Source organism: Hakea prostrata, chromosome 8 (assembly GCF_041222555.1).
Source record: "Hakea prostrata isolate BN-2017 chromosome 8, UWA_Hpros_2, whole genome shotgun sequence".
Classification (NCBI taxonomy): Eukaryota; Viridiplantae; Streptophyta; class Magnoliopsida; order Proteales; family Proteaceae; genus Hakea; species Hakea prostrata.
Genome location: NC_142607.1, coordinates 19,388,637 through 19,407,562, shown reverse-complemented (window position 1 = coordinate 19,407,562; position 18,926 = coordinate 19,388,637). Strand labels below are relative to the sequence as shown.

Genomic DNA, 18,926 nt, shown 5'->3' with positions numbered 1-18,926 from the left:
TCCACTTCGATAGGATTTTGGCTTTCCCGGGGAATATCCGGATTATTCACCCCGTGTATCCGAACACCGAATTGCGTTGTGCAGCGGCTGCTGCGGGCTCTGATCTAGTCACCATGGCTTTTTCAAGTCTTTCCCACAGACGGCGCCAAATGATGCGTCCAAAATCTGCTCAGCCCTTGGATCTCCACGTGATGTTCTGCAAAACGAAAGCGTCAGATGTGGCCCGACCGTTGGGGTCGGGAGTCCACCTCCAAAGGCTAAGTCGATTGATGAACTTAATCACAAACGGCTCAGCTAGAAGCACGAGCTAATGAATGAAGAAACGGGAAAGGTGATCTAGATAGCGGGACGCGATAGTTTAGGTCTATCGGTATGTATCCGAACCCCGAGTCTCGTGATAGTATTCTCCTTGATCGATTGATCCGTCCCTCACCTTGTATAGTAGTGAGGTTTATATAGAGTGTACCTTCGAATCTCCTTCGTTGGATGCACTCGAGCCTTCTTCGAGTAGTCGTTAGATCTTTATCAATAAGATCCGTTGAGCGATAGACTTCTACTAGTTTGGGCTAGTAGAGGACTCCTGAGATAACCGTTAGGTTATGCGATAGTTATCCCTTTGATGATGATTATCCGCAGCCGTTAGTTTGAGTCTCTGTCATCAGGGTGATTACCCTAATCCATAAGTAAGATTAGGGCACGCTTGCGGCCGAATAATCTTTCTTCTTGACAAGCCATCTTCCGGATCCGGTTCGCTCGGGAGCGATTCGGTTTTCTCCGTCTCGACCGGGGTCGAGGGTCGGACCAGTATGAACCCCGGGTCGATCATAAACTCTCCATATCAACTATTAACCAACCCTTGATTGGTTTATGCATGAATGTAAGGTAGATGCTAGTTGTAGTATTTTACTCTTTTTTTTTTTTTTTGGTTAAAGGTTGTATTAGCACTTCTTGTAAATATTTAAGTTCGCTTCTACCAAAGATACAAAAGAGAACTGTTTGTTAGCTTTAAATTATTCTATTCTAAAAATAATTTGCGGAAACATTCTTTTTTTCACTTTTTTTCAAATAATAATTTGCACAGCGTTCGTTTACACTCCTTTGATTAGATCAGACGTGTCATCGTCATGATTTGTTAGACGTTGACATAACTTACATTATTTAAAATTAAAAAAAAAACATTATCAAAGTCTTTATTACATACGAAATACCCTTCAGCTCTGAGGCCTTACACTCGAGTCAAATAGCAAAATAATGTTGTTTCTAGAAATTTCAAGGGTAATTTGGTACTTCAAATTTACTCTTCTGCCTGACTTCCTTGTCGCGCGTTGAAACGTCTGCCTCATCTCATCTCAACTGCCGAGAGGTAGAGGGAGAGAGAAGCTTTACTTCACAACAAAATTTGCATCTGCGATTTTAATTCAAGTTTTGAACCGGTAAACAGCCTGGAAGAAAAGAAAAAGGTGAAAAGCGGAGAACTTTGAAGAGCTTCCTTTACTCAACTCATTTCAACGTTCGGAATCCTGGAGTGCGATCTTCACAGCTTTCTTGAATCCCTAAATTTTGAGGATGGTGGGAACTCTTGCAGGATTGCAGGAGCATGTCAAATTGGCCAAGGAATACGCCCTGGAAGGCCTTTATGACACCGCGATCATATTCTTCGATGGCGCCATTGCTCAGATCAACAGGTACTTCGTTTACCTATTTCGTTTGTGTTATAATCCCTAGCTTGTGTTTTTTACATTGTTTTTCGAATTTCTGCTTTGCTCCTTGTTGAAGAAAATGTTGGGTTTTTCTTTTCTTTTCTACTTCTGATTTGTGAATCCGAAGAACTTCTCCTCTTCCACAACCCCTCCCTCAACAGAAAAAAAGGAATTGGCCTCGAGAAGAAAAGTTATACCTTTTAAAAGAAGATTTTGTTTTATGATCTCAATGTTGGCCTATGTGTGGACATTTCCATTTACAGATTTTTAATTAGTGAGGATTTCGAAAGATCGTGTTTCATGTGGTTTGTTCGTGTGTGAATTTGAATTTGATTTACTATTACGAGTGGTGAAAGCTAACTTCCTCCAATTAGGCTGTAACTATATGACTGTTAGTGAGGGGCAAGTTCATGGCTTTCCTTTTCTACTCTTTGCAGACACATGAGCACGCTTGATGACCCTTTAATCCGAGCGAAATGGATGAATGTGAAGAAAAGTCTGTGTGAGGAAATAGATGTAGTTAAACTGTTGGATGCCGAGAGAAGGGCCTTCAAAGAGGTTCCGGGCAACATACGCTCTTCCTCACCTCCTATTAATACTAACTCGTCATTTGTTTTTCAACCGTTAGACGAATACCCTACTTCTTCAGGTGCTCCGATGGATGATCCTGATGTTTGGAGACCTCCGAGCAGAGACCCAACAGGCAGAAGGTCTACCAGGGCTGGCCAAGTGGGTATGAGGAAGTCTCCACAAGATGGTGCTTGGGCTCGCGGTGCTTCCACAAAAGCAGGTACAAGTAATCGTGGATCAAAGACTAGTTCTTCAAGCAAAGCTGGTTCAGGAGTCAGAGCTTCAAGTGCTTCTGGACCTGGGAGAAAAGGCAATGCATCTAGCAAGTCCAACTCCAACAAGACAGAGTCAGCAGTAAGTCTATTGCCGAGGTTTTATCTTCAATTATTTGTGTTTGGGGTGTCAGATCATTGTACAGGCATAAGTCTTCAGCATCTGATCTTTGTTGGTTGCAAAATGTGGCTTGTTGAGTTCTTTTTCTTTTTCATCCAAGATGTCCTACAGCCTGGAATGTACAGTCATTTCAGAAAACATTTGAGTCGTCCTGTTGGACTTAAAAGTAATGTCTGCTACCAGGTGTTGATGATGCACAATTTGCTTTTGTGCTAAATGTTGGTAACTGGCATCGAGTTGATGAGTATTGTTCTATCAGTCACTTATCTCAACATGTCAGTTCCTTTTTTCTTGCCATGTTGCTGATTCTGGTTGTAACTACTCAGATGTCCCATTGTTATTCCAAGTTCGAAAATATATAATTTTGTTATTGTACCATATGGGTGTCAACTTAAGGATAATATAATTTTGTCGTATATATTTACTTCCTGATTAATATGTTTTTAAATTAACTACCATAAGGACATCTATTGTCAAAAATTCAGGTGCTGGGAAAGTAGATGAATATTTGATTCACAATGCTTAGACAAAATACATTTCTAAAGCTACCCATTGAGAAAACCAAATGAAATTGTTTTAGACCTGCAAGTATTTCAACCCTGGCTTGGTTGTTTAGTACTTTTATCCGCTCAGGCAGTTTAGGGAAACTGAACTATTTTATAGGGGTAGTGATCCAAGCCTTGTTTTGAGGGACAACATGATGAAAGTATATGAGGAACAAAAAATGCCAAGTGTTGGAATAAATCTCTTTGGCATACTGGGGAATTAGAGTAGAAAGTCCTTGGACTAGGATTTTCATTGATGTTGTTGTAGGGAGGAAAGTTTCATGGTTGTCAGTGACTCAGTGGAATGCTGTTGGAAATCAAATCTGAGTTGCAACCATTGTTGTCAAGGCATTGCCTTAATTTTCTCCTCCCCCCCCCCCCCCCTAACACCCTCCATCGGATGACTCGTTCTTGTGACAACTACCATTGCAACCAAATGGTAGGTTTAGCATCTCATTTAGGTTGTGCCCGTGATATATATCTTGGCTTCCATGAAGAGAATAAGAATATAAAACTTCAGACTTTGGGTATTAAATTGGACACTAAAGAATCATCCATGATAAATTTTCTAAGAATTTAGGGGTATGCCGGATCTTTGTATGATAGCTTTTTCTTGTCTATATACTGTCTTCATAAAATCATTACTTATCAAACTAAAGCAAGACGTGTGAAGTGGAAGAGTACTTTTATTTGGGCAATACTGCATTATATCTTCTTGGCTGCTGAACTGGCCAAGGTTGTTAGACTGACAAGTTCCACTATGAGTAATGGTTATTTTACATGTTTTCAAGCACATGCCGTAATTGCTTGTGACTGTGATTTGGGAATATATAATGTCCTCTCTGCTCTTATTGTGGTAGTGTTAGTAGTACTACTGAATTAGTTCCCTACATATTAATGTTTGTAAAGTAGTACTCAAGGTTGCCTTTCTGTCGCTGATAGTTTTCCAATTGTATTAAATGATAATGCGATCCTGAATATCTGTTTTCTAGGTACTGATTTGTATGTTCAATTGTCATTTTGTCAGAACGGAGACACTGAAGATGGGAAATCAAGAAGAGGACAATATGAAGGGCCTGATCCAGACTTGGCTGAAATGTTGGAAAGGGATGTGTTGGAGACAAGCCCTGGAGTTAGATGGGATGATGTTGCTGGGCTGAGTGAAGCCAAAAGACTATTGGAAGAAGCTGTTGTCCTTCCCTTGTGGATGCCTGAGTATTTCCAGGTATGCACATTCTTTGGAAGCCTCTGGAGATTATCCAGTGATGCCGCACTGGTTTTCCTATTTATTAAATACCAGTGAGTTGGAGAAACACGGTGTGCTTGGTGAATAATGTATTATCAACTCTCAAGGATATTGGGTGGTTAAATTGAACATATTAGTTTTGAATAATAATGGGATCTATAGTGTGTGCCAGTGCATATTGTTGGGTAACCTGAGCCTGTTGAGCCTCTAAACTTTGACTGTGTTATGGGAGAGCGGAAGAATGTTATAGGATTTTGAAACTGCAACAAATTATGCAATGGGTGAGGAAGATTTGAGTCTGTCGGTATGAAATCTTCAGATTCCACTTACCTGAGGGATAAAATCCTTTCATTTTCCCATGTGCTTGAAACATGTCCCTTGACTGAAAAACTTGTGGGAATAATGCGAGGGGCAACCAAAAAGAAGTTCTAAATTCACCTATAGAGGTGTCACTCAGACATTCTAATATATTTGTTTATATGTATGATGGCCATGCTGACATCTACTGCCTTTAATCGCAGGGAATCAGGAGACCATGGAAAGGTGTTCTTATGTTTGGCCCCCCTGGTACTGGGAAGACTCTTTTGGCCAAGGCAGTTGCTACAGAGTGTGGAACAACGTTTTTCAATGTTTCTTCTGCTACCTTAGCTTCAAAGTGGCGTGGTGAGAGTGAACGCATGGTTCGGTGCTTGTTCGATCTTGCTAGAGCTTATGCTCCAAGTACAATTTTCATAGATGAAATTGATTCTCTTTGCAATTCTAGGGGGTAAGTTTACATTATCATTACTATTGCTACTATGTTTGTTGTCAGTATTATTATCGTACTAGGCAAAAGTTTGGCTAGGCATGCAACCAAGGCATAGTTGAATTGCGTGATTATCAGGGTGCCTAGGTGAACTAAGGCATTGGATAGTGCTAAAAATATAAGGCTACACCAACTAGGCAAGCAAGGTGTCCAAGCCACCTGCCTTGGCAACCAAGTGTGAAGGTCGATTAAAGCACCTGGTCGCCTAAGCACTGCCTAGGCAACACCTTTGCAACCATGTTTGGACGGTGAAAATGAAATTGTTGGATTCAAAGTGGAATCCACCACAAACCTAGGATGGTTGAAGGTATTGGTGTACATGGTAAAGCAACCTCAATAAAGGGGAAAAAAAGAAAATTTGCCTTTTGTAAACAATCCCAAGATCTGTACCAGCACCCATAGAGAGGAGAAGAAACTGAGATTGAAGGGAAAAAGAGAGAATCCTGCTCACAATGTACTTTGTGGAGCTTGAGTATCAATTGTAAAGACACCTAATACCTTTACCTTTATTTATATCTTCAGCTTACATCAATTTAAGAAGTAGAATAGAACTAAAATACTAAAAATAGAAAATAGAATTGTACTTTAAGTCCAAAACCAACTCAAACCCAGCTCCAAGGTGATAGCCAATTTTTTCCCACTTTGCCCTTGTTCCCTTACACCTTCGACCTCTAGTTTCATGTTCAAATGCGTTATCGATGAAACTTGGTACTGTTTTATCCCCTATTGTCGTTTGATTGCTTCATAAGATTCTGTTTGGTTATTCTTTTATTTATTGTTGATGGAATTGGTCTTATGTATGAGAGATCATTCATGGGGTTAGGTCAGTTGAGTATTTGCTCTGCGTTAGTGCGTGAAGGATTTCTGTATCTACCATCATGTAGGTGGCAGTCCAATTGGCTGAATTGACATGTGGGTAATTATATCATATATTGGGCATTTATTTATTTATTTGGGTTCTATTGTAATGTCCCTAATTCATGAACTCATGGCGTGGAAATAAAGTTAGTACAGGGATTAGTAGTTGAGTCATTGAGTGTTTTGAGTTAACTAGGATACTCAATAATCAGAATGTTGTTTTGAGTTTATTAATTTGGTCGATCATATTGTAATTGATTATGTGTTCTTTTATGACTCATTAAGAATTTTAGGTCCTTATACATGAAATAATCAATTAGTGGGATAATTTAAGTCAATAATATGTGGTTCTAAAGAATTTTAGCACTAACGAGCAGGGCTTAAAGATGGGTATTCAATACCTGATTATCTTCTTCTCTCTTGTTCATTCTAAGATGCATCTTATGTTCCCCCTCCCCTTTGTTGATATGATTTCCCAGGACAACAAAGTTGCTGCCTTTTCCAGATCTGATAAATAGATTTGATTGTTGGGCCTGCACGCCTTTGGGATTCAGAATATGAATTTTCCAAATCCTTAGTTAATTTATCCCTTGGTTGATGCTTTGTGGTTTAGTGAGGAATGGGTCATGATTTTGTTAGCCTTCTAAGTTTAGAAACAGGGATTCCATTTATCACTACCTCCAGTCTTTGGCAGGCCTGGTGATTTAGTTAAGGTGAGTAGGGGTCTAAAGCCTCTGCATGGGTTGCCGATGCTTGAGTTCTAATAAAGATGTGAGTCATAAGGTCTTGTCATTCCTGACCTTGAGAGTATGACCTGTTCTTTCTGGGTGGAGCTTTGTCAGACCTCAATTCCTGATTAGGAGGATGGAATAGAATAATCTCTCCATGTTTGATTTTGTAGGACTATAAATGGTTCCTGTAACTATTTTGAATTAGACCAACAGCCAGCGATAGTGTAACCTTTCTGCCTGTCTGTTTTCATTGTTGACTTGAATCTCTACTTCACAGTCCACAGTAGGGAGTACAACAGGGTCGGTTTGGGCTCCTTAGAAACAGTTGTGATGTTGGACAACCCTAGAAACTAGGGTATTCTACAAGAAACAGGATCCTACACCAATTAAGGCACTTTAAGGGATGAGGGGAGGGTTTCACACAACACACAATTGAATCCACGCTCAAAAAACAATACGGAATTAAAATTTCAGCAAAGAAAAATATAAATAACATGCAAGATAAAACTTAAAAGGCTTAGGGAAGAACAAATTAGATTTATTAATTCAATCCACAAAACTAGACAAGGAGGAATAGGGCATTGCATTCAAAGTAACCAGAAAATACAGCAGTAGGTCATACAATTGATCTTTCATTCAATGAGGGAATAAATAGTACATTCAATGTATGAAATCTAATCCCAACCCAACTAACATGCTACCAATCACCAAGCAGGGGCTAATAACAGGGCATAACCAGCAAAGTAGAAGAAGGAGATGTAGAAAACAAGAAGAGACAATAAGTATGCGGGATTGTCGATAGGTTTAGCAAGAAAGTAAAGAACTAAAGGTAGCAGGATTGTCGTGAGATGGGCAGGAGAAGAGGGTACAGAACAAAGGTTTAGAAGAAGGGGAAAAAAACAAAAATTGATTGCAGAAAAACGATTCTGCTGTAAGTGGTCAACACGGGAATAAGGAAGAAGAAAAAAGAGAGGGTTTAGGACTATTGTAGGCTGCATGGTGAGGTTCTGTGCAGAAAGAAAGGGTAGGAAAAAAAAAGAAATGAAGAGAAAAAGAATCCAGTCAAGGAGAATGCCAGCCTAGAGGGGGAAAAGGGAGAGGGAACATTCAGTTCCAGAAGAACAGAAAAGAGGTGGAAGAAGCACTTATCGAGATGAGGTAGGAGATCCAGAGAGAGAAGCTGCAGTCATGAGGTTCTTTTCCTTCTAATTTTTTTTTTCATCCTTGTGCCCTTGTTGGTGGTTACAACATAAAAGGAAAAAAAAAAAGTTCCTAAAATAACCCAATAACATAAAGGAAACAACATAAAATCTTTTAACTCCAAGATATGAAAAGAAAACCCTGAACTACCTTGACAAAAATGACCCCATAATACTAATATTAATAAATAATACCAATACTGAAAAAACCATGGTGTGGACCATGCCACATAGAAAGGTACCCTCAACGTGGAATCACATGGGAACGTGAAACCCCGCCCACATGGCCAGTTTTTTGCGCGACTGGTGGCGTGCGTGAATGTTTACAAAAAGGTAATTAAATAAAGATCAAAGAATATGCAAATGCTAATCTTCATGTTAATCTACATGCATGCAATGCAAAAAGGTATAGAAGGGCCTAGGAGATGGTAGAGGCACGACTATAGGCATGCCATCTCAAATCCTTCCTCTATGAAATTAAGATAAAAAAAGAGAAAAAACAGGCCATCTAATCCCGCATCCTTACCTTGCTTAAGTTCCCTTTCGGGTTCCCAAAAAGATGAAAAGAACTTAAGAAGAAAGAAATAAGGCACTTACCATTAAGAAGACTTGCTTTATTAATTCAAAGAGAAGTTACAAAGAGAACACTTAGTACAAAAGGAGAGCACCATCACTTGGGGAGATTTTTTCACAAGAGCAAAGGTGGAAGAAGAGTTCACGTAAGGTGCCTCCCTTACAATAGTCCTAGCTATTTATAGGCAAGTGGATAACACCATGCCTTAGTACACATGGCATTTTTACAAGCAAAGTAAAGACAAAGGACTAAAGAACAATTTTTAGGGGACTATAATGTCCTTAACCTTTAATAATATTTTCATTCTTGTCATTTGAGGTGTCATTTCAATTATTTAAGGAGATGATTCCATGCAACACCCTCTACACATGCAGTTGTGTGATCTACTGAGGACCGTAGATTTGGTATTTCTTTAAGAACCGTCCCGTGGCATTCCACGTAGTATAAAACTATTGTTTTTTCACATTGGTTTGGTTCAGGAGATTAACCTATATTTTACAGGCAAGGTTTTTGCCTGGCATATTTTTATTCTTAGCATGCTCAAGTGTGATAAACACTATGTTTTATAATCCGTGTTCAGGGTTAGCTAGTTTTATACTAGTCTAGCCTAATTTACCCAATATTTTACATGCTTGGTACTAGCATGGATCCTGTTGTAGCCTGGATCAAGGGTTAATAACAATTATGAGATTTTACATGGTTGTTCTATGAACCATGTGGTCCTTTATGGGTTGGGCCAAAATCCTTGTAGTTTTGTTAAGGTCCACAAAGACCATCCTTAAGTTTAACATTATTTGGGTGTGAGACAGATGATAAGGGAATCACCCTATGATAGGAATCTACATTTCAAGGGGACTTTTCTCCTTGTCTTTCCCTTTCCTTCTTTTGATCACCTCAAATTCAGCATCTTCTAGAGGTGGCATAATGCGTGGTTGTGATTATATTTGTGGGTTTATGGGCCCACCATTGCTTGTATGTGATTGTAGCATGTTTCGAATTTATCATATGATGCCTTCTTTGAAGCTTTGAAGGAATTCTGATGGTTCTAGAGCTGGTTCTGTTCTTTAGCTTCCAGCTGTGTTTTGAAGTATTTGTTTTATTTTGTCTAGAGCTTCCTCATGTTCTTTGATCTTTTTGTGAAGCTCCAACTTTTCTTGGTGTATTTTGATCATATGATCTTTGGCTTGCTGAAGAGCTCTCTCCTTTTCAGCATTTTCCTTGTTGAGGTTATTTATTCTGGTTGCTCTGGAGATGAGTTCTTCATTGTATTATGCATTCCTTTTCTTCATATTTTCGCAATGATCACAGAACAATCTTCTTTGGATCATTGGAGTGAAGGAAGGTTGTGATGGCGGTGCTGCCCTGAGTTTTGGATCAATATAGTAGTTGGGGCCAAGAATGATTCTGGCCTGCATGGTGGCTTCCTCGAGAGTGCCGAATCCTTTGAATCTTGGAGTTGGGTGGTCTTGTATTACTTGGATGACATCTTCCCAATCAAGGAATATGCCTTTTGTATTGCCGTCAAAGACCACGTAAAATTTTGATTTTCCTCTTTTTGTTCTAACTTGATCAAACAATAGAGTTACTGCATTTAGAGCATTGGCTAGAGCAGGCTGAAGTTTTTTGTTTCCAATGCTTGTGTTGATAGATTGCTAGAGATTATCGAGGGCAATCTTCTGTTCATCACTGATTTTATATTCAATATGGTTGGCAAACTTCATATGAGTATTCTTGAACAGAATATGGGGGCCAATCTTGATCGTCTCTGGCTATGATTGTGATCTTGGGGATCCTGCAAACAAGCTTGTGTTCTGATTATGAGTCCCAGTGACAGGAGCGTATGATGATGAGGCATTGGAATTGCTTATAGTAGGATTTCCTGTGATGCTGGAGGGTAAAATCCTCATTGGAGTGAGTATGTTAGTTGTACCCGAAGGTTGTGATTGGTTTGGTGTAAGGGGAGAGGAAACAGGTGGGGACTCTGAATGTTGATCTGGAGAAATGGCTGACCATCTCCCAAGGGAAGTGTTTAAGAATTCGTCCTGCTGCATTGTCAAGCGGCAAAGTTAGCTAATTCATTCTGTCTATAATATAAGAGTCTTTTTAAATTAGATATTTCATATATTTTATTATATACTAAGGCTTGGTTATCAATCCTCTTAAGTAGGTCTTCTGGGATAGTTTATATGGGTTCATCATCAGCTATTCCAGCAATTCTTCTTCTTATATAATTTAATTCATCTTCCTTTTCTTTTATTTTATTTTCTAGTTTATGTATTTTTCTTAGATGTCTTAGCCTATCCTGTGCACTCATTTTGTGTCCTTTAATATTTTGTTTATTTCAGATAATAAATCAGCTGTTTTATTGTCATGGCCTTTTATATGTTCGATTTTAATTTGGTGTCCCCTATTATAAAAATGTGTTCTAAGTATGATCCATCTTCTGTGTTGAATTTTTCTCTCATTATAATTTTTATATGCTTTTACTATGGCTTCACAATCTGTTTTTATCGTAAAGGGTCTATTTGTTAGGAATATTTCCATTGATTCTAATCCTTTGATTAAGGCTTCAACTTCATATTCTACATATGTTAGGATTTTAACAGAAATTTTTCTTGAATTATATCTACATATTTGTTCTGTAGATTTTGGGTGATATTCAGATGGTTTTATTTTGAGGACGACTCCCCATCCTTCTTCACATCCATCGGTTTCTAAAATCCTATAATCTTTGTCAGTGGGTAATCTTAATGGTGGTATATTTTTAAATAATTCTTTAATTTTTTGAATAATTTTAATATCTTGGTTATTCCACCTATGTTCTCCATTAGGGGAAGTCTTCTGGTATAATGGTCCTAATATTTTCCCTAGGTTAAGAATAAAGGTCTAGCTTGATTTGCTAATTCTAAAAATGATCTTATCTGGGTAATACTTGTTAATTTGTCTGAAAATTCTAGAATTTTGTAGCAATATGAGGTTGTAATTTTATTGTTCCTTCTAATTCCATTCCTAAGAATTTTATATTTGTTTTTCCTATTTCCATTTTCTTTTTGGAAATGACAATTCCATGATTCATAAATTCTGAAAAATATTATTTGTAAATAAAATGACTAATATGTTCCTGGGGTGTTTTACTGTAGGCTAATATGTCATCAATGTAAGCTATAGCAAAATTTCTATGTTTAAGAAATATATTATCCATGCGTTTTTGGAAGTCTTGTATGTCCTGTATCTAGTTATGTGTGTGTGTGTGTGTGTGTGCATATCTCCTTAGTTATATACAAGACTGTAAAATATTCAGTAAATTTGACTGCAAATTTGGATTCCATCAAATTAAAATATATCCAGAATCTATTGAATGGACTACATTCACCACAACTGAAGGACATTATGAATGGTTAGTAATGCCATTTGGACTTAAGAATGCTCCTTCTGTCTTCCAAAAGCCATTTGCTTTTTAATTGTTCATGTACTAGTCACATACTAACTTAAATTAATTGATTGGTCAATCAATTTAATATTGAAAAGGTAAAAGTTAAACCAAGTAATAAAGCTAAATTCATATTTAGCTCGACCCAACACGTAGGCCCTTAAAGGTGGTCTACTGTATAGACCACAGGATAAAGGCCCAACACCTATATGACCCAGCCCTAGGCTTATTCCTAGGGAAAGACTGTTTTGGTTATGGGTCTCTGTAAGTGATGGGGAGATCAGGTTGTTGGGATTCCAGTCCAGGATCAAATGTGTAGCTTGATTCATATCCTTCTTCCCTATTCTTTTCATATTCTTCTTGGTGCAAAAGGTAAAGGTTGCTTCGTTATGACCAATACGCCATGGGTTTGAGTCTGAAAACAGCCTCTTTGTGAAAAGAGAGGTAAGGCTGCATATGTTTTGACCTCCCTAGTTCCCACAGTCGCAGTAACCTAGTGCAATGGATGTGCATTTTTTTTCTTTCCAGGTTTGTATATTCAAATTGATAATCAAACTCTTGTCTTTTACGATGAGTTCAAAGAATCCTCTTCATATGTATCAATTGGATTAAGTTCTTAACCTATTTCTGGTTTTCTAAATCTGATTTCGAATTGAAAAAGAAAAATGAGGTGAACATGGATCAGTGACAACACTAATAAGGATAAACTAGAAACAGATTGATCATTCCAAAAAAATTCCAAAAGGTGACAAAGATGAAGAGGCATCAAATGAGACCGGTCAGAGCCAGACTCTTTAACAACGAGAAGGGACAATGCGGTAAATTGACAGCTCTACAAGAACAAAAGAGAAAGTAAATGCAATTCAGGTTGATATTCTGTTAATGTTATTGAGACCTAGTGCTATTCTGATCATCTGTCCATTGCTGGTTGGGTTTTTAGGAATCTGATTTTGCTTACTGTTCTGAAGCTCTTAAGATTAGAATCTTATTGCCAATGTCTATAATTCCAGATCTGACTGTCAGATCTATCAGTCTTTGGGTAGTTATTCTCCTCCATATTTTGTCCCTTAAACTAGCTTTTCAACTGCAGCAGAATCTTGGGTCATGTGTTTTATGGATGTCCTGAATTCTGGTTTATCATTGCACTTCAGAGCCTATCGCTTAAAGCTTTTCTGGAAACTCATAAATAAGTCTGAAGGAGGCAACAGTTTGTTGGGGACAGAAGATGACTATGAATTTGAGTGAAGCCTCTTCTCCATTCCCATTTAAGTTGTATCACTTCAAACACCTTATTTATATGAATTACAAAATTCCAAATGCGCAGTACCATTTAAGCATGGGCAAGATCCAGTGGTCAGAGAAACACCTGCCAACCTGGCTTAGCTGAATGAGCCACCCAGCACCAGCTGGTCTTGATTTCTTTTTTGTTACTATTATTTTAACATTCTCTACTGAATTTCTGAGATCTGTTCTGCTGCTTTGCTGTCTTCTGTTTTCAAGAGACTTCAGAAGCTCTGATTTCTTTTCTATTGCATTAGCTTGTTGGTGATACGTTTTCTGATGCAATAGTCTATTGGTGATATGTATATGTCCTTTTACTTTCTGATTCCTAGTTCTGTGAAGTAAATATTCACTTTTTTTTTCCCGTAAAAAATGTTTATTGTAAGGCTCGCCAAGTCTCCCTTTTTTGAATTAATATTGGCATCTTTGATAGATATACATTTAAATTTTGATGTGAAATTTTATGGCTATAATGATGAAATATGCATTGATTTTTTTAGGGCTTCAGGAGTGAATGTGCTCTCAATGGCTGCCATTGAATTTCTATCTTCTAAATCTGAATCAGCATTGACATCTATGCTTAGATGTATATCCTAATTTTGATGGCAAATATCATGGAAATCATGACAAAACAGTCCACTGATTTTTTCAGGGCTTCAGGAGAGCATGAATCATCCAGAAGAGTTAAGTCTGAACTTCTAGTGCAAGTAGATGGTGTTAATAACAGCTCCACTGGTGAAGATGGTACTCGCAAAATTGTGATGGTCTTGGCAGCCACTAACTTTCCATGGGATATAGATGAGGCACTTAGGTTGAGCATCATTTCCATCACTTGAAGATTTAAATCTTTGAATCACTGATGGAATCTTCTAGTTCCTATTACGTGTTTTAATGCTGCATGACTTCTCTGTTGAAATCAAATTTTGTCCTGTGTTGGTGTTTTCTTTGATTTGATCCTTACATTAACACAGGAGGCGGCTGGAAAAGCGAATATATATTCCTCTTCCAGATTTTGAGAGTCGGAAGGAGCTTATAAGGATCAACCTCAAAACTGTTGAGGTAAAGATTACTCTTTCTAACTACTTAGCTCATGCTCTGAATGTCTTGTTTTTATAAAAAGTCGTAGATGGTTTAGTTTAACAATGACAACAACTTACAACAACAAGAAGCCTTGTCCCAACTAAATGGGGTCGGCTGCATGGATTCTTTGCATTCCAATCAGCTCTCTTTGAGGTTATACTAGATAAAAGGCTAAAGCCATGCATATCTTTCTCACCACTTTTCTTAAGGTTATCATAGGACTGTCCCTGGTTCTTCTAATTCCTTAAATCTGGATTAACTCAAAAGGTTGTAGATGGTTCAGTTCAAACTGTGATATTTCTTTGAGAACTTTCATCTTGGAATTTGTATAGCGGTTCGTCCCTCAGCCATTGCATGTTGCATTCCATACTCCCACTCACCAAGTGAGAAGAAGAAGAAGAGGCTACTTTGGGGTTGGGAAAAGAGGATCCAGGTATAGGATTGGGTAAATTTTTATGCTGAGATGCATGTCTGTGACAGGGATTTTTTAGCCTACGAGCACAATTAACTTAGTAGATGAGGATTAGAAATATCTTCAATTTATATTCAGAATATTACTGCTTTATCTTGGCTAATCCATAGTGTCTGTATGTATTCTTCTTCATTCCTCATGACTAACTGCTGGATCAGCATTTCTAATCAAACAGATAAATGTTTCACTATGTTTATACGAACCCTTTATACTCCTTCCAGGTGTCTCCTGATGTAAACATTGATGAAGTGGCCCGTCGAACTAATGGATACAGTGGAGATGATCTCACGAATGTATGCCGTGATGCTTCTTTGAATGGCATGAGACGTAAGATAGCTGGTAAGACTCGTGATGAGATCAAGAACATGTCAAAGGATGAAATCTCGATCGACCCTGTTGCCATGTGTGATTTTGAAGAAGCTATAGCCAAAGTCCAACGAAGTGTTTCTGCTGCAGACATTGAACGCCATGAAAAGTGGTTTTCAGAGTTTGGATCAGCATAGTATTTGGGAAATGTTCAGCTGAATTGGTTGTTCCTGGGTCCATAATGTCTATTTGATGGTTGGTGATTGTTTTAGGGTAAAAGGCTGGGCATGCTGCCAGGTTATCGAACCTTATCTCTCCCCACTCCTAGTGAACCCCTTGCCCTCTGATGCTCCCTTCCATGTGTCTGCCGCCCACTAGCTTACCTGGAATGGGTTGCAGGCCTATGCTTTCCCCTTCCACATGTTCATATATCTTTGGCTATATTTCTTGTTGATAATCATTTGTTGTTGTAAGGATGATGAGTTGCTTTTCTTCTTGTGTCTTAATCTGCCCTGATGTTAAAAGTTTATCCACTTACTGGGTTTAGCTAATAAAAACGAGAGGGGTCTCTGAGCCAGTGGTAGGTCTTCCACCCTTAACAACATTTCAATTTAATTGTTAAATGATCATGTTAGCATTCTACGTAGGGAAATCTTTGCACCATCTCCTGGGTGACGCCATAAACTTACGGCAAATTTTCAGCTGAACCCCTTGAGGTACCAGCTAAAATTAATGCCATTCTTTGAATTATTCTATTTATCAATTAGATTCCTACAGGGGAAAAATATATTGGTAACACCCCTGTTGTTAGGAAATCAAAATTAAGTGCTGATGCAAGAAAGTTTAAATTTTCAAAAGGACTAAAATATTCTTGAATGAAAAATTATATGCTCGACTTGTTGATGTCTTCCTCTATTGTTTGTAGCCGTTCCTTATTTTCCATTTTTATATCTTTATAATTCTAATCTTGAATAGATTTTTTTTCTTCTTTTTTGGTATTGGTGCTTTTTTGAATATCGGAAATTAAATGCCATTCACAACTGTAAAACCCACGACCTCTCCACTGAAAAGTACGGATCTTACCACTCAAGGAATCCTGCATTGACCATATATATTGTTTTGTTTTCCTCTCTTTCGTCTTCTTTCCTTATATTAGGGGGTAATATTGAAAATGTATAAATAAAAATTAACTAAAATAATATTGTTAGTAATAGGAATCTAATTGATAAATTAGAAAACTGAGGCGGTGATACTACTGAAAATTAATGTCACTATTTGAGTTTTCTACTGAGTGAAAAATATATTAATGGCACCCTCCTTGTTTGGAAATTATAGTTAAACATTGATATCCACAAGTTAATTTTTTCAAAAACAAAAAAAGAGTAATCTTGCATGAAAAACCCAAGTCTTGATTAATCTATTTATCCTTCTCTATTGTTTGTGAGTTCTTTCTTTCTCAATTGAACATCCTCACAAAGTTTGAGAAAAAGGATTTTTAGACTAAGAATGTGGGGTAATATCGAAAATGGTTATACAAAAATCGAGACTTGATGTGCTTATAATAGAGGGTTTGGCTGGTAAATTGAGAATCTCAAGGGATAAATTAAGTTTAGGATAACTACGGGTGTGATACGGGAAAATCATGATCGAACCGGGTCCACCCTAGGTTCAATCCTTGACCCAATCGAGAACGGCCCGACGATCTCAGGTTCGAATGAACCGGGTTAATGGATAGCATGTTAAGGAAAGAACCTTGCACATCCAGAAGGCAATCACGCGCCCAGGAAACTCGGGATAAATAATCCACCAAGGGGCGGTTATTAACACTCACAGAAGTGGACGATCGTGCAAGACAGGTTAACTACCACACCCTCAGCAAAGGATCATGTGATAAGGGAAGTTATCCACTACTCCACGAAAGAGGTCTAACCGTAAAGATCCGACGGCTACCAAGAGAAGGCTTGAATGAATCCAACGGACAAGATTAGAAGGTAAAAACTATATAAACCACAACCTACGTACAAAGAAGGTAACTGGATCGTATTCCCAATATTCGTATTCAAATTTACGTTGTGCAACTAGCCAGAGCTTTGTGATCAGTTCCTTAATTGACTTAGCCTTCAGAGGTGGTCTCCCGACCCCCATGGTCAGGCCACGTCTGACGTTGTTTTGCAGGTCATTCACTAGTGATCTAAGGGCTTAGCAGAGTTTGGACGCATCATTTGGCACCGTCTGTGGGAAACGCTTCAGAAAGTCATGGTTACCAGATCAGCAGCAGTAGTTGTGTCGTCTCAACGAGAGCTGAGCATTCGCCCTTCAGATGGGAATAATCTAGAAGATATTCCTGATGGAAGTCATGCTCGAGAGGTTCGTGAAGATGGAGGATTAGGTGGTAATGAACGCTTGAACCCTCCAAATCCTCTTCAACAACAATTAGATCAAATGCACCTCCAGTTTCTAGAGATGAACAAGATGCTTCGTACGTTGATCAAGCAAGTGGTGGCTCCTCAGGCTCTTGATGAGGAGGAGGCTAGAAGATGTGCAGGAGAAGCAGAGATGCTTATACTTCCGGCGTGAGGGCATTCCCAGCAAGGAGATAGACAACCAGCCGAAGGCCAAAATTATGGCCAAAACTTTCAGAGGGATCCCCGAGGGCGGAATAGAGAGTTGAGAACTGGGGAACTTCCCAGAAGGGATGATCAGCGTGATCGGCCGCAAATGAGCCAAACTGAACAAGAACAAGATTAGGCAGAGGAGTTCACATTCACTTGCCAACCTCTAGACATTCAGGGCAAGAAAGCGTTCGGACCGGTGGTGGACGATCTGTGCACATTGGTCGAGAGTTTATTGATATAAATCGAGGGTTGGGGCAACTTTCCTGAGGGAGGATGACCGATGATATCTATTTGGTCATCAGAAAAACTCCGTTTGTTGAAGCTATAGCCGGATTCGAATTTCCTCACAATTTTTTACTCCAAACTTTCTCCTCATTCGATGATTCGGGAGATCCCATCGCCCATATCAGCTACTACTAGCAGACTATGGCAGTAGCTGGTAATTCTGATGAAATTCTTTGTAGAGTGTTCGGTTCCTCCTTGATGTGGCAGCACAGAAGTGGTTCTTAAATCTTCCTTCGAGAAGAATTGTCAATTTTGAGGAATTGGCCGGAAAGTTTATCAGTCGTTTCCAAAATGGAATTTAGATCAAGAAGACAAAGGAAACGTTATTCACTATCAAGCAAGGGAAGAACGAGTCAATTTGGGAATACTTGAAGAGATTCAACAAAGTCACTATGGAGATCGAGAATTTGGATGAGAAGGTAGCTAAAACTGCTCCATTCACTGGACTCACAAACCGGAGGCTTCTGGAGTTATTACTTCAAGACATGCCTACTACTTACTCCGAGTTGGTGCAAAGGTGTCAAAAGCAGGCAGAAGTGATCGAGATCCTTGATGCACGTCAGGGGGAAACAAAGGCCTCCAACAAAGAGTAGAGGGCTCCTGAAAGAAATCAGAAGCCAAAGCAGTCCAATCATGATCGGGCAAGGAAACCTCGTTCGACATGGAGGCAGCGTTCTCCTGATCAAAGTGAGTATACACCGTTGAATGCTCCACGGTTGAAAATTTTGATGCAGATCAAAAATCAAGATATTCTGAAGTGGCCACCAAAGATGATAACCAAGCCAGGAGAGTGGAACATGGAGAAGTATTCCCATTTTCACAAAGATTACGGGCAT

General features: G+C 38.7%; 1 protein-coding gene across 1 annotated transcript; it reads left to right on the top strand.

Annotated features, from left to right (window-relative positions):
* Nucleotides 1–1,326: 1,326 nt before the first annotated feature.
* On the top strand, nt 1,327–15,881 carry LOC149007384 (katanin p60 ATPase-containing subunit A1-like). Its single transcript, XM_089165005.1, has 7 exons — nt 1,327–1,685; nt 2,138–2,624; nt 4,236–4,433; nt 4,976–5,220; nt 13,985–14,143; nt 14,304–14,391; nt 15,106–15,881. The coding sequence occupies exons 1-7, from the start codon at nt 1,567–1,569 to the stop codon at nt 15,385–15,387; spliced, it is 1,578 nt and encodes a 525-aa protein (XP_089021131.1). The 5' UTR covers nt 1,327–1,566; the 3' UTR covers nt 15,388–15,881.
* The last annotated feature ends 3,045 nt before the right edge of the window (nt 15,882–18,926 follow it).

What these genes read in the sequence shown, in the direction of transcription:
- LOC149007384 (XM_089165005.1), top strand. Translation starts at nt 1,567, where the DNA reads ATGGTGGGAACTCTTGCAGGATTGCAGGAGCATGTCAAATTGGCCAAG. An exon ending in CCAACAAGACAGAGTCAGCA is followed by an intron (nt 2,625 to 4,235) that starts GTAAGTCTATTG and finishes TCATTTTGTCAG; the next exon opens with AACGGAGACACTGAAGATGG. An exon ending in TCTCTTTGCAATTCTAGGGG is followed by an intron (nt 5,221 to 13,984) that starts GTAAGTTTACAT and finishes TGATTTTTTCAG; the next exon opens with GGCTTCAGGAGAGCATGAAT.